The sequence below is a fragment of the Lineus longissimus genome, chromosome 4 (assembly GCF_910592395.1).
Source record: "Lineus longissimus chromosome 4, tnLinLong1.2, whole genome shotgun sequence".
NCBI lineage: Eukaryota > Metazoa > Nemertea > Pilidiophora > Heteronemertea > Lineidae > Lineus > Lineus longissimus.
The window spans coordinates 724,350-745,752 of NC_088311.1; the positions used below are offsets into that span (position 1 = coordinate 724,350).

Here is a 21,403-nt window from a genome sequence, read left to right on the forward strand (position 1 = left end):
CCTGTTCAAATACTTCTGCGGCGACTTTAAAATGGTAAGGACAGTACCAAGATATAAGCTCTGGACGGTGAGACCGAAGGAGTTGTATCAACCCCAGCACCGCACCTAAAGACGTGGTGCCAAACACCAGCTGTTTCGACCGTCGCATCGTGCAGACGGTTGCAGCCTTCAGTGGCCAGGTTAGAGCCACGAATCTGTCGATTGCCATGACCGTCAATAAAAGCGGTGATAAGACATATCCGAAATAAAAAACTGACAAGTAAAAAAGACAGAAGTATGTCTCCACCGCTTGTTCTAGTAGAATGTTCGAGGCGACAACGAGTAGATACCGCAGAATCATTCGGCCAAAGATATAAACGCTGTCAAATTTTGCGAGACATCGCATGTAAAAACACGTGGTGGATTTGCTGTATTTTGGTTGGTTCATGAGAAGAAAGCTGAGAAAATTACCGATTCCTCCAACCACTGCAAGGACTGGTGGAATGATGATTACGATGATGAAGTTGACAACCGTGAAGACAGAGAAAAGTGTAGATGTTTCTTCCCGACGACTGGCGGTAGAACTTTCCAAAGAGATTGAGAATGTTTCCAGGGTCATAATGCTGGGCAAGTTTATCTCCAAGCAGCTGTAGTGACCCGGCCAGATTTTTCCGCCGAAACATGAGTTACCCTTCAAACAGAGAAAAGGGAAACAGTGAAGATGTCGAGTCCCGATATGTGAGTGAAGAACGGGGAGGAGCTGATGACACTTATTCACGCGCCTTCGGCGCAGGTTTGTATCCACATCATTCATATACATTACCAGAAAGCGTTCTAATATGTCGATTGGAAGCGTTTGCCTCCCTTATTGACAAATTATAAAGCAATGGGTTGATGCACACTCAAAACAGCAATTCACAAGAATTGCTCAACGGATGGGGACCACGCATTGGCCACAGGCGTTTGTTATCGTGTTTTGTGGACCTCGCAAACTGGCTCAACAACGATACTTTTCTGTCAGGTGGTGTCGTGCTGTTGCTGTGACTGGTTCTTACGCCATGAGCAGATGCCAAAATTCCTTTAAATCCATTCTTCTTGATATGAGACCACGCAAGTAACTAAAGGGATTTGCAGCAAACTAAATGGATGGATGGAAAAAGGTTAGTTAGCCTTGCGCTTATCTTGAGCAGCATCGGTTCCTGGTTCTATACAAGTGTCATTTGGCTGATTATGGCAGGTCTGAGGAGCTTGTAGAGGACGTTAGTATGAAAGCTGAGGAGGGGTCATCGAGAGGTTCTGTCTTCCTGCGGTGGTGCCATTTAGCTGAATAAAACCCTAACTTGAGTCATACTATATCATAATCATCCAGACCATTACAAGACCCGTTGGGACAAAACGAATGCATCTCCTGTGAGAAAACTGTGTTTTTTATAGGTCTGTCAGTTGCCTGAGGCAACCTGCTAATATTTTTCATGTGTCGTTGCGAATACGAATACCGCCCGGGGCAGCTGGACGATGAGTGTTTGGAACCTACAGCGTAGCCATCGAAAGCGCAACTAGAGGCCTGGCGGCTGGATAGCTACGCTGCTTCTTAGTGGCCTCTTGTCTCTCTGATCATTGTTAACTAGAGGCCTGGTGGCTACGCTGCTTCTTGGCCTCTTGTTCTCTCTAATCGTTGATAACTAGAGGCCTGGTGGACTGAGTGGCTACGCTGCTTCTCGGCCTCTTGTCTCTCTAATCGTTGATAACTAGAGGCCTGGTGGACTGAGTGGCTACGCTGCTTCTTGGCCTCTTGTTCTCTCTAATCGTTGATAACTAGAAGTTGTCGTTCATCAACCCCTGATAAAGCTGAAGCAGTTCATCATGGTTTAGTTTCTCTTGTTTATGGACCTATGGAGTGTGCTGCTTGACCCCAGGCCAAGTTCATTAAGTGGATTAGTTAACAAATAAATCTGGAAACTTGGACCTATCCTATGTACAGGGCAATATCAGTATCCATTACGTTATAAACGGGTAAAGAGTTTCTGCCTCTGACTGTTTGGCAGATGGTGGTGGGATTGTTCCCGGTCGCACCACGGTTTAGGTGGAAGCAATGACAGCATGGGATACACGTACTTTTGTACTCGCTCGATTGCACATCACTGAGACAAAAAGTACATGCATTCTTGCTGAACTACATCCTTGTGACCATAGGGTCATTCGCAATAAACTCCCGCCTCCCCTCGTATGGTTTATACTCGTTGTTCTAACAACCGTGACGGCTAAGCTGTTTGGTCTCTGATCTGTTCCAACCAGCATGACGGTTCTGCCTGGTCGATGTTCTAACCACCGTGGCGGCTCTGCCTGGTCGATGTTCTAACCACCGTGGCGGCTCTGCCCCTGGACTCTCTTCCAACAACCTTGACGGCTAAGATGTTTGGTCTCTGACCTGTTCCAACCAGCATGACGGTTCTGCCGAATCGATGTTCTAACAATCGTAGCGGCTCTACCTGGTCTACCAACCGTGACGGCTCTATCTCGACAGTCTTTCCATTTCTTACACTAATGATTTGGCATCAAGCACTCCTTTCAAAATCGTTTTTACTTTCTTTCTTAAAGATGACATCGATTGATAAGCATTTTGAATTGTCAAATGAAAGATAGAGGGAGACACTCGATTACAAGTGCATGAAGGTTCTCTCTGGGGGCTCCGGTTTCTTCCTCCAACGTTCCTGTTCTCATCTCTATCTAAGTTACTAATGAGAGAATAACTGCGTCGATTTTCGCAATGTTTCATAGCGACCTGTAATTATGATCAGTAACTCCTTTCTAAACCGTTTACAAGACAACACATACATATAGAAGTTCAAACAGTAGTTTAAACTTTCCATGAAGATGGCAAAATTGGCAGTCAGGACTTGTATATGAAATATAAGTTCCGAAGATGGGTCATAATTGAGATACAACCAGAAGAGTTGCTCAAATCTATTTGGTATAATACTTATGATAAATATACAAGTTACCATTAGAGTGGTATTTGTTATTATGTTTCTATAGACGAAGGTCGTTTTCTTCTTGACAGACTAGTATCTCTTGCGCTTATGAAGATAGCACGAATGATGCCGATGTTGCAGATGAGACTAAGACATACAAAAGGTATATAAATGATGATTGCATTAAACACCTGGTCAAACACAAGGTGGCCAATGAAATGATACGTGCAATACCATGATCTTAAATCTTCATGGTAAGACCGAAAGAGTTGTACACACCCCAGGACTGTGCCCAAGGAAATGATCACAAATACAAGTTGTTTCGACCGTCGCATCGTGCAGACGGTTGCAGCCTTCAGTGGCCACGTTAGAGCCACGAATCTGTCGATTGCCATGACGGTCAATAAAAGAGGAGACAGGATTAAACCAAACTGAAACATTGCGAAGTAAAATAGACAAAAATATGTCTTGATGGATGGTTCTAATAGAATGTTCGAGGCGACAACGAGTAGATACCGCTGAATCATTCGGCCAAAGATGTAAGCGCTGTCAGATATCGCGAGACATCGCATGTAAAAACACGTGGTTGATTTGCTGTACTTTGATTGGTTCATGAGAAGGAAGCTCAGGATGTTGCCAAGCATTCCGACTACCACAAGAATGGGTGGTAGGATGGTTACCAGGGTGAAGTTGACAATATTGAGAACAGGGATATAAGAAATGGACTTTTGAATGACGGGAGAGCTTACTTCTTTTGAGATTGTGTGTGTTTCCTCGCCGGCCATGATGCGGATGTTTGAATAGATATGTTTCAGTCAGAATTAGGAAAAACTTTATTTGTCCCACATTAGGGCCCCTCTGTCCTCCAACTTGTTGTCACAAGTAAACCTACACGAAAGAAGGAATTTGAGCGACGACTTAATACAAGTATCCAATTGTGGCATGTCCAACACTGTTTCAAGGGTAAGCTGATGTTGAACTTGACGCTCTTCCTTATGCGAGCATGAGCAAAAATATGCATCTTTTTCTAATTCTATAAGAGCGTCATTTTTAAAAGATCCACGACGGAATAGTGGGTTAAAATGGAAGAAGGGACAGGTGAAGGAAACTCGTCGTTTCCAGCTTTCGAGGGACCGTCCGTTCTGTAGATCTGCCAAGTTCACAAGGATTCCAACTCCTCAAACCCGACCTCGTCATCATGATGGCGTAATTGCCGTCATTAGCACAGGGATGAGATGTTTTGAAGCCGTAAATCCCTGCACGAGTTAAACATTATGTGCCTTTGGGCATTGTGTCGAAACGAGCTAATCGAGCAGGCAACCATAATATTTTGAGCATAACGTTTTTGCTTCAGTCCAAATGGCTTTTGGCCATCGATTAATGACGAATTGGGTCGGCATCTGAAAGATAAAGGGGGACACTAGATAGGGTTTTGTCTCTGCTGCTCCGGTTTCCTCCTCCAACTCTCTAGTTCTCATCTGTATCTAGGTTACTGTTGAGAGAACCTTACTCCGCGTTGATTTTTGTAATGTTTTATAGCGACACATTATTATGATCAGTAACTCCTTTCTAAACCGTTTACAAGACAACCCATACATATAGAAGTTCAAACAGTAGTTTAAACTTTCCATCAGGATGGCAAAATTTATAGACAAGATTTTTAAATGAACTATAAGTTTTGATGTAGGGTCAAAGCTATTGTATGACCAAAATGAATCCTCAAATAACATCGGTATTTTGCTTATGATGAAGATACATGTGACCATCACGGTGGTGCTTGTAATCGATTTCTCAGTCGATGAGGACCGTTTTGTATTGGACAGGTGAGAAAGCTCCCGTTTGCTTTTGTAGACGGCACGGATTATACCAAGGTTGCAAAAGAGAAGACAGATGATAGGGATATAAGCTGTAACTACATTGAACACCTGGTCAAATACTCCTGCGGCAACTTTAAAATGGTAAGGACAGTACCAAGATATAAGCTCTGGACGGTGAGACCGAAGGAGTTGTATCAACCCCAGCACCGCACCTAAAGACGTGGTGCCAAACACCAGCTGTTTCGACCGTCGCATCGTGCAGACGTTTGCAGCCTTCAGTGGCCAGGTTAGAGCCACGAATCTGTCGATTGCCATGATGGTCAATAAAAGCGGGGACAAGACACATCCGAAATAAAAAACTGACAAGTAAAAAAGACAGAAGTATGTCTCCACCGCTTGTTCTAGTAGAATGTTCGAGGCGACAACGAGTAGATACCGCAGAATCATTCGGCCAAAGATATAAACGCTGTCAAATTTTGCGAGACATCGCATGTAAAAACATGTGGTGGATTTGCTGTATTTTGGTTGGTTCATGAGAAGAAAGCTGAGAAAATTACCGATTCCTCCAACTACTGCAAGGACTGGTGGAATGATGATTACGATGATGAAGTTGACAACCGTGAAGACAGAGAAAAGTGTAGATGTTTCTTCCCGACGACTGGTGGTGGTAGAACATTCCAAAGAGATTGAGAATGTTTCCAGGGTCATAATGTGGGCAAATCTATCTCTCAGCAGCTGTAGTGACCCGGCCAGATTTTTCCGCCGAAACATGAGTTACCCTTCAAACAGAGAAAAGGGAAACAGTGAAGATGTCGAGTCCCGATATGTGAGTGAAGAACGGGGAGGAGCTGATGACACTTTTTCCCGCGCCTTCGGCGCAGGTTTGTGTACATGTCCGGATCATTCATATACATTACCAGAAAGCGTTCTAATAATATATCGATTAGACGCGTTCTCCTCCCTTATTGACAAAGCACTGGGTTGATGCACACTCAAAACAGCAATTCACGAGAATTGCTCAATGGGGATCAATTGCTCGGATGGGGACCACGCATTGGTCACAGGCGTTTGTTATCGTGTTTTGTGGACCTCGCAAACTGGCTCAACAACGATAGTTTTCTGTCAGGTGGTGTCTTGCTGTTGCTGTGACTGGTTCTTGTTCCATGAGCAGATGCCAAAACTCCTTTAAATCCATTTTTCTTGATATGAGACCACGCAAGCAACTAAAGGGACTTGCAGCAAACTAAACGGATGGATGGAAAAATGTGATTTAGCCTAGCGCTTATCTTGAGCAGCATCGGTTCCTGGTTCTATACAAGTGTCATTTGGCTGATTATGGCAGGTCTGAGGAGCTTGTAGAGGACGTTGGTGTGAAAGCTGAGGAGGGGTCATCGAGAGGTTCTGTCTTCCTGCCGTGGTGCCATTCAGCTGAATAAAACCCTAACTTGAGTCATACTATATCATAATCATCCAGACCATTACAAGACCCCTTGGGACAAAACGAATGCATCTCCTGTGGCAATATACAGTGAAAAAACCGTGTTTTTTTATAGGTCTGCCTGAGGCAACCTGCTAATATTTTTCATATGTTTTTGCGAATACGAATACCGCCCGAGGCAGCTGGACGATGAGTGTTTGGAACCTACAGCGTAGCCATCTAAAGCGCAACTAGAGGCCTGGCGGATGGATAGCTACGCTGCTTCTTAGTGGCCTCTTATCGTTGATAACTAGAGGCCAGGTGAACTGAGTGGCTACGCTGCTTCTCGGCCTCTTGGTCTCTCCAATCGTTGATAACTAGAGGCCAGGTGAACTGAGTGGCTACGCTGCTTCTCGGCCTCTTGTTCTCTCTAATCGTTGATAACTAGAGGCCTGGTGGACTGAGTGGCTACGCTGCTTCTCGGCCCCTTGTTCTCTCTAATCGTTGATAACTAGAGGCCTGGCTTATGGCTTATATAGGCCTATGTTTACCCAATCTAATTGAATGATCAAATGGTAATAACCTTGATAAAATTAAAACCCACGGTCATACATCTAGAGATCTTCATATAGTCATCAACGCAGTCTGTTCACAGACGTCACTTTTTTCAGGCTTTCATTCGCAAGCTCATGAAAGTAACCATTGTTCTTATATTAGATTGTCTTTTTTGTCGTTTTGACCGTACCAGAGTCGATAAACAGGCACATGATGACATCGAGCCGCCTGGCGTGGAGAGGGTGCTGAAATCAACCATATTGGGAAGAAATATTTGCCTTGGTTCGTTTGACAAGTCTACTCATTCAAATTTTGGACTGACTTTCTCTATGTCGTTGTGAAGTAGTGACTTCTCTTCTAGGATTTCATGCGAAACACTGTTGTACTACTGGTAAGCTGAACGATGTGGTTTCTAATCAGTTTTATTTGAGCAAATGGGCCACGAAGTGACATCTCTTATGTTACAACACATTGCTGTTGTATTGGTGCAAAGCTTGTCTCGAAAACGAAAAACCAAACTAACATTTTTCATTCTAAACAATGGTTTGATTTCGAGAGACGTTATAAGAGCATGCGTTGTAATGAAAGTTAAGCTTACACCACAGCCGCGCGCGTTTCTACTTTCATCACTCAGATTAGTGTCGTCAGTGCATTTCTACCTGACTTCAGTTAAAAGTGATCATGATTTGATCCCATCGGCAGTGTCCAAGGAATTGTTAAAAGATCATGACACTTTAGATTGATAATCTTCAGAAAAGACGATTTATCTCTCATTGTACTTGGCCCGCTGGGGATGATTTGGTAATTGAAAGCTTAAAGTGTCCTCAATGATCGCAATTTCCACAGTCGTCATAGAATAGCTCAGGCACTGTAAACTCGGTCAGGAGCGGTCGCCACTTTTCTATGAACCATTACCAAATTCCTCTTGAAAAAAGGTGTTTGTGACACAAATTGTCGTATTTGTATAAAGAAAACAATCACATTTGAGAAGCTTATCAAATCCCCTGTCATAAAAATAAGTTTGGTGATTCATCATGTGATCAAGCGGAGGTAAGCTTTTAATGGAGAGAGATCAAGTAGATCCTGTCATATAACAGAAACACTACACATGTCGCAGAGACTCATCCGCTTGTCTCGCAAGCATATAACTTCATAACAAAATCTGTCCAATTTTCGATTAAGTTTTATCGCAGCATGGTGTCTCATTGAAAAGAAAGAAAAATGATCCAAGCAGAGGAGAAGTCAACCCTGTCACCATATTTGGGAAAGTCCTTGCATTTAAGGTTCTTTTAAAGACTGATTAATCCCCGTCCCAAAGGACGCCGGCATGAATAATCCCAGTCAACATCGTAACAACCAATAAGTAAATATGTCTTCATGTATGATCGGTCCTAGATCATTTCGCTTGGTCAAGTCATCGCCCAAGTTACAAATCATAACATGAAAGATTGGTAAATCGAGAAAAAGAACGTTCACTTGGAAGACAAGTCTCCTCCAGGGTTGTGACTGTCCTCAGATTATTTTACTCGTCACATGGTCACGGAGTCAAACATGTTTCCAGAGCGACCTCAAGGTAGGCTGATCCAAACTTCATGTCCGTCTCTGAGTTTCTGGTGTTCCCCTCCTTACGACTGACCACTGAAACAGAAGATGACCCAGCTCTCGGCTGTTCTGTGGCTCAATCACTGTGTCCCGCTTCATCTGGTAGTCTCTCGATGTTGCCCGGTCAGGATAGAGTAACTTTTTTTTTACATTGGAGAATTCCGAAAGATTATGATACGTTTTGGAGGACGACATTACAACCCCAGGCTAATGAATTTCATCTGAGTGCGACCGACGGGACAATTACGACTGGGTACCCACATATATAACGCATGAAGCTTCTTAATTGGTTGAAATGACATATTGCACAGTTCATGTCGAGATTTTTCAATATCAACCTTGAGCCTTTGTTAAGCTGTCGATATCGAGGAAATAATGACACCAAGATTAAATGATAAAGGTTTTGAAATAAAGGCTGAGCTGTCGATTCGCTCGTTGATAAGGCAGGTTCTAGTGAAGTGGAGCGGTCACATTGGGATTTGTGTTCGAACAACAAGAGATTCGTACGGATTTGATAAAGTGAAAATTTTCCAAAGGATTTTTTTTCCATACATGGCCAGCAGTCGTAATTTCGATTGCCACTAACAATCCCACTCCTGTCCTTTCGGTATTTGTCATATGCACTGAGCACTGTCGTCCTGAGCCATCATGACTAGTGTTGGTTGTTCCTGGGTGGTGGCACTTTATTCACGACGGCCCTTAACCGATCCTACAGAACCCCCATAGCTAGTTACAAAGGGACTACTGTCACTCCGAAGGGACTGAGTAACTCTAATGATGCCTCAACGGCCCCTAATGGACCTAACAGTATTCTTCCTTTTCAGCAGATGTAAGGTTGTTCTGTTTTTCAGTTATTTTCTTCTTCTTGCAGGCCCATCATGTCAACAGGCAAAACCCTTCATCGGCGGATATCAGGCATGAGCTCGTCGTCCAAGAGCAGCGACGAGGCCAGCTTGGTGGACAGAACAAGGGAGACCTCAGCTGGGCGACGCCTACCAGTTCTCCTGGCGCCAGGACAACAGAACATCAACGGGCACGGACGTAAGTCAGTCACATCCAAGGACGACAAAAACTACCTGAACCCAAGGGTCAAGAAACATTCTTTCACAAGCAGTCACGGGGACCACACGGATTATCATAGGACGAGGAATATCTCACTTTCTAGTTTTGGTTCTGGTCCGAGATCACGTGCCGGGACAATGCATACATTTAAAGACATAGGCACAGCGCTCATGAATGGACACCGTTCAAACAATTGTAAACACGTGCAATTCCGCTATGAGAATAGTTATCACATGCCTGAACAAATAGAACTGACCAACAAATTCTTACAAAATAAAGTCGAAAGGATCATCGGAGATGTGCTGGAGAAGAATTTGAAGGATTGTGCCTACGACTCCCTCATCATGAAGACAGAGAGTCAGAAAGTGAGCAAGATGATCTTAGAGAGAGTGAAGTCTCTCGGCTGGGACAGATATCGTTATGTCTGTACAGTCTCCATTGGACAACAGGGCAAGCAGGCAGTAAAGGTGACCTCCAGGTGTGTCTGGGACACCAGTGTTGACAACTCAGCCAGTGGTGTGTTCGAAAACAGCAGCATTTACGCTGTGGCTACTGTTTTTGCTGTTTACTTTGAATAAAAGACAATCTAACTCAGTTGCAGAGGACCAAATCGAAAATGAGCCATATCAATTCAAAGACCACGGGTGGACACTTTCAAAGACCACGGGTGGACACTTTCAAAGACCATGGGTGGCCACTTTCAAAGACCACGGGTGGACACTTTCAAAGACCACGGGTGGCCACTTTCAAAGACCACGGGTGGACACTTTCAAAGACCACGGGTGGACACTTTCAAAGACCACGGGTGGACACTTTCAAAGACCACGGGTGGACACTTTCGAAACAAAAAACAAAAGCTAGTGTAATATAATTATGAAAATTATTATTTCATTTTGTTTAGTATGATAACATCATGTCATAGGTGACCGCTTGACAAGAATGAAAAATTGGTATCAATAAACTCAACATTGTCAACCTACATAATTTGTCATGTAGTTGTCCTCAGGCACAAAATATCCTTGTGATCAATGACCACTCGAGCGACTCATTTGAAAGCTTGAAAAGTCTATGCTTCTATAAACAGGTTGATATCTGGTGATGTCATGAGTCCTTGATATCTTCAGGTACAACTATCATCACAACGTTCTCCAAAGTCACCTCCTCACTAACATATTTCTTCAGTACAACTCTATAACCCACTGATTCCAAGTACTTTATCCGCCCGATGTCAATCAATCGTTTACACTGACGGCCAATCTCTTCGCGCTCTTCATGGCTGAACTGATCAAATCTGTAATACCAAAATTCTTTTACTTAGATAAGGTTACACATTTGTATTAAGACCAAGAGTTCTCAAGAGACAAAACCAAATCCCCACATGGAGTTACATAAACTTATTGTCCATTTTTATCTGATTATGATAAGCTTTCTGTGACAGCACAGACAAAATATCAATTCAATTCACTTAGGAAAAGGACAAAGTGATTACCAGCAGATTAAACTCTGTGAACATTGACACTGTTCGAGAAGATTTCATTTCAAATGATGTGATGCAAGTGTTTTAAACGGCAAGTGTAGCAGTATTGAAGATTACCTTGGTTGTTGTCTTTCATCCTTGTCATCCTCAAGCTCTGCCTGTTCTTCTTGGGCCCTCTCATGATCAGTTTCTGGAACTGAACAAAGAAGAAGGAAATAGATAGAAACACCTGCATGAAAGGTTGGGATGTTGCAATCTACTCACCCATGCATCTGACAGCTGGGACATCAGTTATACAGGGTGGCGGAGGTTTAGGTAACCATCTCCCATTTGTTGCTTAAGTCGACTTGCAACCATCAGACAAAACTGATTGAATCGTGACACCGAAGACAGCCTCTCTGAAATCTCACATAAAAACCTGAAATTTCACAATAAGGCAACCTGAAGTATGGCCTACCTTTTCTCACACCACACACCGCCCAGCTCCCTAAAGATTGTATAATGTGGTAATCTCTAGCTGTCAACCCACACTTCTTGAAGAACTCTTTACCACAGTAATGATGCCAGTTGCCCTTGTGATGACAACACAAGGCAATGATGAGACCTTGTAAACGGCTGAAAATCGAAGGGACAAGAGGTTGACAACACGCTGGACAGTACAATGACCAGCTTTATAAGTTATTCCGAAGTTATTCTCATATACCTTGGTGGATGGGAAATTCATTTTTCAGTAGCTAGTGGACTTTCACTGTCAATCTGAGTTGCTCTGTGTACACTGTACTGTCCTGCACCACACCAAACAAGGCTAGTCACCTTCTATTGCCAGTCTTGGCTTCAAGGCGTGGCAGCTTTGGTTCTTTTCCTTCAGCAGCCGCAGGACTTGTATCCTGAGAGGAAGGCAGTTGCAGAGTGTTGACAACACACCTCAAGCACAAATCTGAAAGTAACAACAACAATCCACATTCAAATCCAGCAGCATTAGATCAGGTGTAGCACAGAGATAATGTGATGGTCTGCAGACTGAACGTTTCAAGTAGTAACACTGTATGAGCTCTGTTTCTTGGTGGATGAGAGGCTTCCTGATGACAGGACACAACAATACAATGAATAGGCAATCATCATGAAAGTCACACTCACCTGTTGCAGCTCCGCATAGGTGTTTACTCATTCCAACTATTGGCTTCTCTTGGTTCTTTATACAAGGCACTCTCCCTACAATAACACACAGGTTAGCAAAAGGTGGGTCAGCCAAGACGAAAGAAATGGCAACAAATGAGATAACAGACAACTTGGTGAAGAGTGGATGACCTCCATGACCAGACCTGCATTGCATCTACATATCACAGTATGAAACCGTGACTTCAAAATGATGATCGTTGGAAAAGAAATAGAATATTAACATGTACCCAAGTCTAGGTGTTCTATATCCATTTTGAGTCTGTGGGAGTTCACACAACCACCATCATCCCGATGCTGGCCATCTAACTGAAAAGACAAGAAAAAGAACAAACGGCTCATTTCATTGATATCTGAACTGACAAATAGTTCGAGTATAACATGTAAGATGACACTCTTTTTATTGTAAGCATCTTTCTTGACTTGACAAATTCCCGTGATTGTCCCTGGCAGGCAAGACACTGAGAGATGTCCTGTATTCTGACCTGTGACCAAATCAAGTCTTTCTTCTGAATGTACGGTTACCTTGTGTCGGTTGCCTGCTCTGTCTATCAGCAAGAAATCTGGATCTTTTTCCTTACTAAGTGCTTGTTGGACCCAGTAAGACAACTGGCCTGAAAGTAGATTGTAAGCCATTAGCACCCACTTATTCCCTGATTATTAGTTGAGACCGGCAAAGCCAAGAGATTCAGGAGGAAATAATTCACTTTTCTTTAAAGCAAGACCTTCAGAAAACATAAGTACGGCAGACCACCGAAAGTCACTGAACCACAATGAACAAAGTCCTTCCACAATCATTACCCAGTCATGTCATAACATACCTTTTCCAGCCCCAAATTCTACATAACATGTGTTTCCATGAAGCATCAGCATGTTGTCCATCTGCCCCAGGAGGGAGGCCTGAAATAAACAAACAGTTGAATATAAACAACATTAAAAGAGTGTATCTTTTCTGGATGTGGGACAGAGGTAATTGTCAGGAGCAAGCCTTGCACACAGGCTTGGCTGTATGATGAACAACTACACACAGAGTCTCACAGATTTCATTATAGAAGCACTGACTAAAAGAGTGTGGTGTTTACTTACCAGTTGTTTCAGATGCTTTAGAGCAGCCGGTCCAAATCCAGGTGTTGCCATTTCTTCTTTCAGTGCATCATGGGACAGGATATCTTCTCTGATTTCCACTTTGTACTCTGAAAAAGAAAAAAAATATTTAAGTTAATCTCAGATTAATAGTCTTTTGGTCATATTTCTTCAAAATCCTGAGTTGAGTACCAATCTTTGTAGATATTTTTAAACAGAGACTTTATACCGGCAAAATATTTTTAAACAAAACTGGGACCTTCATCAAAGCAGTACAGTCTGGGATTGTGAAATCACCTTGTCAAACCATGATAGGTGGAAGGTTGATTCTTCTAGTCATGAAAACATACCGTTGTATAATGCCCCAACTCTTTCAATCAGAGACAATACCTCCGCTGTTGGTACAGACCTCAGGGTGACCTATAAAAGCACAAGGGATACATTTCAGTTTGTCACATTGGCAACGTACAGCAAAAGTAAAGTAAAAATAAAATGGAAAAACTAATAAAGACGAAAACATCTGAATCAGCTCATCTTACCTGAGACACTGCTTTGTCATCCTCTTCATATGGATCAGGAGAATTTATATTCTTTGCATAGCCTTCCTGGAAATAAAATGGGTATATCACAGTTACTGGCGCTAGTAGTAGTACACAACAGGTACTGTTATTGTAGATGAGAGCATAATATCCAAAATATGTATACCAATTCTTATTCCCATTTCCTGATAATACGTGCATTTGATTACATCAGAAAGCACCTGGCTTTAAAGGTTCTAGTTAACTCACCTCAGCTTCAAGACTTCGCTGTAATTTGACCACATTGCATTTTCTCAGATGTTGCTTCAGCTTGCTTTCAAAAACAGAACTGAAGACGAGAGATGAGACATGTGAAATTAGCATTAGCGCAAAAACAAGACAATAAATTAAAAATGGATAAACAGAAAGTAGATATAAAGATAAAGTGCTGATGAGCTTTCTGACAGTGACACTGACCAGGTTCTGTAAAAATCGGATCTAGGATTTACATCATTCATTACTGTTTGAATAGTAGTCAACTTACTGCTTTGGATCTCGAGGACAAGGAATCCTTTTTCTAACATCACCTGCAGTGACATCCTGAAAGAAAAGCAGAATGAAAAAAATACTCAGTGACACTCTGTTCCCAATAATGGACCCCAATGAATTGAATGTCAATGTTCCACCACCTCCCTCGGACCCTCACACCTGACGTCAGGCCAGGGGAAAAAAATTGGGGATAAAACACTGGGAACGACTATCAAACCTCGTTAAGGGCAAGGTGTTCAGTACAGTATTCTGAATCTTTCGATGCTTGAAATTTACACGTCCTGCTTTTCCTTTTGATGAAAAATGAGCATTTTGGAGATTTTTTATCACCGGATTTCGTTTTCATGGGCGCAGACATGTTGTAGGACAAAACTAAAAAGTGGGTGAAGGTGATTGATTGAAAATAGAAATAAATAACAACACATTCTAAGTATCAATTTAATCAAAGATCGGATAGTAATGAACAATCTATACATGTATTTATTTCCGTGAAACTTGAACATGATATTTTATCGAGTGTAATTCGATAGATAAAAATTCGAATTTTCTGCGGAATTTGCGTCGGCAGCCATGTTATGACGTCATTTTACATCGCCGCCGCAAAAATTTTGAGGACTCTCCTCTTCCTTTAGAAGCTTCTATGCTTTGATTATTCATCAAATCAGCCTGTTTAGATTCAAAATGTCGATTACGATAACGCTTAAGACATTGCAGCAGCAGTCATTTACCGTAGAAATCGATGAAAGTGAAACGGTACGCCTCATTTTGAAATCTGCTTTGTCACCCGGCGAATCCATCGATCTCCGCCTGTACATTTCCTGTACATTTTGTAGTGCATTTTCAGCGACCACGTTCAAGTTCATGAGGATGAGATGTTGAAACTTTCTTTTTCATTATTGTTCATGAATCATGTGATTTGATGATCATGTCAGTTGGCATGAGATTGAAATCGTCCTTGCCAAAAGTGGGTTTTTTTGCTGCATTGCCATGGATTGTTGAGAGAAGGGCGGGCTGGGTGCCCCGGCTTGGATGGGTGACCCGGACCGTGATACTTCACTCAGTGACTCCGTTTGCCCCAGCCCAGGCCAAGATGTTATCGTTGTTCTTGTGACCACACACTAAGTACTGCAGCCAGTGTAGGCTTCACTGCTTACTTGCATGCCCCACTAATGTTGTATGATATTGTTATCGCCACTTCATGCGTTATATCACCATTTATGTCATGACGAATTATTGCTGCAATAATATTCGCCGCAATATTCACACAATGATTCACGGACAATGTGGCGACATAACGCCGTTAAACAGATAGAACATCGTCTGAGGCAAATGATAGAATTCAGTTCATTCACAAGTAAATGATGGGAAGTTGAAAGTTTTGTGAATCTAAAAATCCGACATCGATTTCTAGTTTGTGCACTGCCGTCTTTGTTCCTTTTTTCCGACCAAAACAAAGATTTTTAAATTCACCGTTTTCATCATTTACTATAAATTTCAGGTAAAAAAGTTAAAAGAAAAAATAGAAGAGGTAAAGGGGGCTGACAATTTCCCAGTAGGAGGACAGAAACTTATTTATGCAGGTAAGTTTTCATCCATTATTAATAGTTGAGAAAAAGTTCTCATGGTATTCACTGTGCAATAAAATTGGTTTTACCTGGGTAAATTGGCAGTGAAGAGTATTCTGTGTGATTTTATTGTAGTATCGTCACACTAATAATATCAGTGCCTAACTCACTTTTTGGCCTAATTGAAATTTTTTACAGAAATGACTCCCCATAGTAGGCCGCACTATCTGGACTATATGCCTAAGTCAAACAACCAATCGCGTCGCAGATTACAAAGAACAAGCATTTGACATAGGCATTTTTCTCTCTGACTAGGTTTTCTTTGATTTTCTCAAAAGTACATAAATGAGTTAGTCACTTATGTTGTGTGACAATTTGACAGTATGCTAAAACTTGTCTCTCCTTACTCCATTGTTTTCTCAATGAATTTTCAGGAAAAATATTAGAAGATGAAAAAACTGTCAAAGATTGTAATATTGAGGCATCAAATTTCATAGTTGTGATGGTCACGAAGGTAGGCTGATTCTCTTCATTTTGATTGACTGAATATGACCTTGGCACACTCCGATTTCCTATGATGAATCTGACATCCCGCTCAACAGTGATGTGATGCCACTGAAGATTGATATTGAATTGTATTGTCATGTTTTATGTACCCACTCTGCAAGGACCAATAAATTGTACTGATACTGTAGAAACTGATATTTGAAGAGATACTCTTGTCGACTTCACAAAAAGGTTGACCATCTATCAAGTTTTGTTTTCTTGTTACAGCCTAAGGCGGCTCCATCTAAACCAGCAGAAAGTAAACCAGCAGAGGTTGCTGCTCCGGCCGCAGCAGCTGCCCCGGCGGCTCCCACACAGCCTGCCGAGAAGAAGGAGGAAGCTAAAGATGAGAAAAAGGAGGAGGCTTCAGCTGCATCAACGCCAGCAGCCACTGCCATGGACACTACACCGAGCACAACTGCTAGGTAAAATGTTTGGTCAACAGATAGTGTTACTGTTACTGGCTCTTGATTACCTCTCATTAGATAATATAACGTCATGACACCACATCTCAACTTTTGTTTATGGATTTGGCCGCCTTGTCCCCATGTTAGACCCATCACTTGCACCCTGGCTGTCTTTGTCTCATATGGTCCTCTCTTGACTGGCTCCTTCATTTTGCAGCACAGCCACGACAGAACCTGCAGAACCATTAGATGAAGCCAGCAACAGGCTTGCCACTGGTTCACAGTATGAGAAGGCCGTCACTGGCCTCGTTGAGATGGGTTTCCCAAGAGAACTTGTAATGAGAGCCATGAGTCAGGCTTTTAACTGCCCTGACAGAGCTGCAGAATATCTTCTTTCGGTAGGTTGATGGCTTTCTCAAAAATGTGTACAGTTGCCAACTCATGGTAGTGTACGCATTATCAGGAAACGTTCGCTTGGCAGGCTAATATGGTATACATGTAGGCTAGCTCCTTTTGTATTCGATGATTACCTGATTCTACCATGCTGCTCACGATCGCCCTTTGACATTGCTGCCTTGAGAATCCCAACCTTTATGTCTCTTTCCACAGAATACCGTTCGAGACGAACCCGTCGCAGCTCCCCCTGCAACTCCACCACAAGGAACAGGACCGCGTCCCGGTGCACCAACAGGTGCAGCTCCTTTGCGGCAACCGGTTCAAGCCACAGCTGCTGGAAACCCAGCTGCCCCGGCAGGAGGAAGCACTGGCACTGCAGCCGGAGAAGGTAAGACTTTAAAGCACAGCTCTATATCAAGTTTGTTTTTGTACTAGTCTCGCATAAGCAGTCTTTTGGTGTTAGTCTGGATCCTTCAAACATGTTAAAGAGAGAAATGGACCTCATTATTTGACATTCTGACTTAGGAGTGCACACCCTAATTAAAAACTTATCTTCAGAGTAGTCCACATCAATGTTTGTGCAGACGTTATTTCTACTGTTTCTATAATGTTCTTTTCATTTCTTAAGAAAATCCATTGGCATTTTTGAGAGATCAACCCCATTTTCGTCGCATGTGTGAAATGGTACAGAGTGAACCCAGACAATTGCCAGAGTTCTTACAGCAGATTGGCCAAGACAACCCAGATTTATTAAGAGTAAGCTTGAGATAATCATATAAATAATGGCAACATGCTGCAACTACCAAGTATCAGCTCCTAGTTCGCTGATGGATGATAGTCAAATTATTCAGGTTGTCATAGCCTGCTACTTTCAAAATAATTGTGTACATAATAATTGTGTACATTGAGAAAACTGTGTAAATAAATTTATTTTTACCATATTTTTCAAAAAGTTCTGAATTGACTTTGTGTCTTGTTGTTTTCAGTTGATTAATGAGAATCAGCAGACGTTTGTGAATATGTTGAATGAGCCACACGAAGGGCATGGTGGAGGGGGGGTTGGTGGTGGCGCTGTTCCTAACCTACCTGCCACGATACAGATTACACCAGATGACAAAGCTGCTATTGACAAGGTAGGTGACTCACCTCAACAACTCTTCCTACAATGTGTAGTCTTGTAGGAGTTCCAATTAGAATAGTCAAGTATGTTACAGATGATAGAGGAGCGAGGTTCCTCAGTGTTTCATGTCAAGTCTGTGTTGGACGAGAAGCATTGGCCGTTAGAGGCATATCTTGATTGCATTTTTCACCTCTTTTCCAACATTAACATTCCGTATTTGGCATGCTAGCTCCGTTGTATGTCTGCTGAATGGCAGGATCTCTTGTAATTTGTGACTTCTGAAACTATACATGTAAATTATATCATTGATATTCCTTCAGCCTTGTCTTGGTGTCCACGTGGTATGGAGAGATCAGTTAAGCCAAATTTTGGCAATACACCTCCCGAACTACATCCTGCATGTGGTCTATTTTGGCAGCCTGAATGCTACTCTAATATTGCTGCTTGTTTTTCAGCTCAAGGCAATGGGATTTAATGAGATGAATTGTATTCAGGCATACTTCGCATGTGACAAGGACGAGCAGGCCGCTGCCAACTTCTTAATGGAGGAAATGTTGGATGACGAGGAGAGTAATAGTTGATTCTGTTGCCAATAATTGTGATAGAAAGACAGTTTTTGTACAGATTACAGATACAGTTTGGTGACGAGTTGGCTTATTCATTTTTCAAGGAAAAATTTTACAATATGGCATATTGTAATCAAATGATCAGCTTGAGCATATGGAGCCTTGGGTTCCACAAATCCCACGGCATTATTCCTGTATGAGACACCCTCGGCAGTGTTCTCTTTGTGGAACCCTCCCTGGGCTTCTCTTCTTTATGGTCATCTGTGGCGTTGTGGAGGATTTGCTGGAAGACGTTAAGTTTCTTGGATCTTTTTTTGATAACAAAGATGTGAACCCTACTTCACGTTTGCCTAGCCCAGGGGGACACTCTTGAGACTTTCACATTGTTGTAGGTGACTATCAAGGCTCCAGTTGCTCAAAAAACGCAGATTTTTTTCAATGAAATGGTTCAATGGTGTATTTTGTTCACCCTTCTGCCTGTATAAAAGTAGAAAATATTGCGGAGATCTTTCCCATAGTGCTTGTTAGATTATGCTGATACCTCCAAAGGTGGTTGGTTTCTCCAACCAACTCTTTAAACTATATTGTACATGGAGTTTGAAACATCGAATTGTTGTCATTCAGATTATACACCTCCCAGGAGATGGCATGTTAGTTTCCAAGTTATAGAAAATGCGTTTATTCTATTCTGAATTTGATAGCATTTATCCAAGCGTTGGGATGCCCATATTCCTTGCATCATAGCTATTTACCTAAGCTATGCCAAAGCTTTTGGTGGCTTTTCAAAGTATCATGATACATTTTCATATCTGGAATGAAGGCCTTCTATACCCATGTAGTGTACGACGAGTGTTACATGATGTGAGCTGTTCTTGAGGGTTGCCAACAGGGAATGTCTGCTTGTATATTTTGTAAAGGTTAAGTAGCTTGTTCTGTATTCTGTGTCAGTTACAACAACTTGTGTTCAGAGTTCTTTTCTAGAAGTGTAAATAGCATACATGAAGTTCTAAAGATTTAGTGATGAGCTGACTTCACTGGGTTTGTCAGATGCTAAGCACATTAAGAGATCCACACTACCCTGCCTAAACCTGGTGTTTTCTAGCGTGGGCTATTGTTCTTCACTGTCTTCTGACATAAAAATCGGTGCTCCTTAGCTATTCTGTGGCGTGTGTTAAGTGGCGCCTCCTTCATCTCTTTGTTGAAAGCTTAATCTATAAACCTGAGCAGTTTATTTTTCAGTGTTTATATGTCTGCTTTGATCATTTGCAATTTATCCAATGGGTGGGGAGAATCAACACTAAAATATTGTAGGTCCGACTCAACCAACTGGATTCGAAACCAGCTGTATGCTCTTTCATCTCACTTTCCTGCCAAAGTTTTGTTTTGATATTTCCGTTTAAGGAAAGAATGATGAATTTAGCCCAGATTGTCCTAAATTGAAACTCGATGTGAATGAACTGCCTATTATCTGAATTCAATGTCTGTAACCAAGCCACCTCTATGAAGGAGTTGTTCAGCGGCATCAGCCTACATGTATCTCGAGGGGACCTTGATTATAGTGGTTGTATTTTAGTGGAAAGCAATTTACGATGTCCCAGCTTTAAAGGCTCCTTAATGTGCATCCTGGGTTCTGGAAAAGCATACTCGGATTAAGGTATTTCAGTTGATTTGAAATGGTCAGCTATAAAAAGCAAACATTTGTTTTAAAACAAACATAAATAAAATATGAAAGGAAATAATTTGTTGTCTTGTTGATTGAGTGGATGAATGCCAGAGCAGAACCATACCAGAAGGTTGAGGACAAAGAGGAGACATTTTGATGTATTGCTTCGAGACGGGTACTGCTGAAATAGTACTGAAGAAATCGCTCCTTGATGTTCAGGTGTATCAATCTAAAATCTCCCGTGAGCTGAGATTTGAGGGTTTATGGAGTCCTGATTGTTTCCGAGACATCGATGTCCAATGTCATGCTAGGTGGGGACAATGGTGGACACCACAAAGCATTCTGGTGCTGTTCTGTGTACGGTCAATACATTCGGGCATTCCCAACACTCACTAACACTGATACATGTAAGCCTTGCTCCAGGTTGACTGTCATGTCCGGTTGTCAGTACTGTACTGGTGGCTGCCAGCTGTAACGGCCCCTGGCCGGTTTTTTTTACGGCAGCTGTGAAGTCTCGTTAGGGAGTTTTTCCCAAATGTACGTGATAATGACGTAACCCATCAACAATGACAATATTGCCAATTGGGCCGGACAATGACGGAAAAAACCCAAATATTATACATTTCTTTCTGAATAATTCTTACAGTGACCATTCTCCCGTGAAAGACAGTTTCTTACGCTACACAAAAATCAAAAAAAATCGAGGGTCAAACATTGAACTTTTGAGATATGTTGAATTTTGCACAAATCAGCGTAAAACGCACACACTGGCACTGGCACACGGGGCCGACGCACATCCCAAGTTAGTGTACACATACGTCGGCAACAACAGTAAAATGCGTAGTTTCTTGTTAACCGCCTATTGAGTAGCGTTTTAGGTTTCAGAAACTCCAAAAACATGTATTTGCCAAAAAAACTGCTAAATTAACACTG

The 21,403-nt window shown here is 42.1% G+C and overlaps 4 protein-coding genes across 4 annotated transcripts; 2 read left to right on the forward strand and 2 right to left on the reverse strand.

Moving 5' to 3' along the window:
- Positions 1–3,137: 3,137 nt before the first annotated feature.
- Positions 3,138–5,741, reverse strand: LOC135486996 (P2Y purinoceptor 12-like). Its single transcript, XM_064770243.1, has one exon. The coding sequence runs from the start codon at positions 5,537–5,539 to the stop codon at positions 4,436–4,438; it is 1,104 nt and encodes a 367-aa protein (XP_064626313.1). The 5' UTR covers positions 5,540–5,741; the 3' UTR covers positions 3,138–4,435.
- Positions 5,742–8,233: 2,492 nt separating this feature from the next.
- LOC135486213 (dynein light chain Tctex-type 5-like) lies at positions 8,234–10,372 on the forward strand. The gene is made up of 2 exons (XM_064768869.1): positions 8,234–8,313; positions 9,214–10,372. The coding sequence occupies exon 2, from the start codon at positions 9,221–9,223 to the stop codon at positions 9,980–9,982; it is 762 nt and encodes a 253-aa protein (XP_064624939.1). The 5' UTR covers positions 8,234–8,313; positions 9,214–9,220; the 3' UTR covers positions 9,983–10,372.
- On the reverse strand, positions 10,282–14,564 carry LOC135486212 (tRNA:m(4)X modification enzyme TRM13 homolog). The gene is made up of 14 exons (XM_064768868.1): positions 14,425–14,564; positions 14,203–14,258; positions 13,929–14,007; positions 13,680–13,745; positions 13,491–13,560; positions 13,144–13,250; positions 12,879–12,957; positions 12,583–12,671; positions 12,288–12,366; positions 12,019–12,093; positions 11,695–11,818; positions 11,339–11,496; positions 10,999–11,077; positions 10,282–10,695 (listed from the first exon to the last, which is right to left on the reverse strand). The coding sequence occupies exons 1-14, from the start codon at positions 14,551–14,553 to the stop codon at positions 10,506–10,508; spliced, it is 1,380 nt and encodes a 459-aa protein (XP_064624938.1). The 5' UTR covers positions 14,554–14,564; the 3' UTR covers positions 10,282–10,505.
- Positions 14,565–14,797: 233 nt separating this feature from the next.
- LOC135486658 (UV excision repair protein RAD23 homolog A-like) lies at positions 14,798–20,540 on the forward strand. Its single transcript, XM_064769638.1, has 9 exons — positions 14,798–14,960; positions 15,706–15,787; positions 16,207–16,286; positions 16,547–16,743; positions 16,943–17,123; positions 17,335–17,509; positions 17,750–17,877; positions 18,108–18,254; positions 18,697–20,540. Exons 1-9 carry the CDS (start codon positions 14,889–14,891, stop codon positions 18,820–18,822), a joined length of 1,188 nt encoding a protein of 395 aa, XP_064625708.1. The 5' UTR covers positions 14,798–14,888; the 3' UTR covers positions 18,823–20,540.
- Positions 20,541–21,403: the final 863 nt, after the last annotated feature.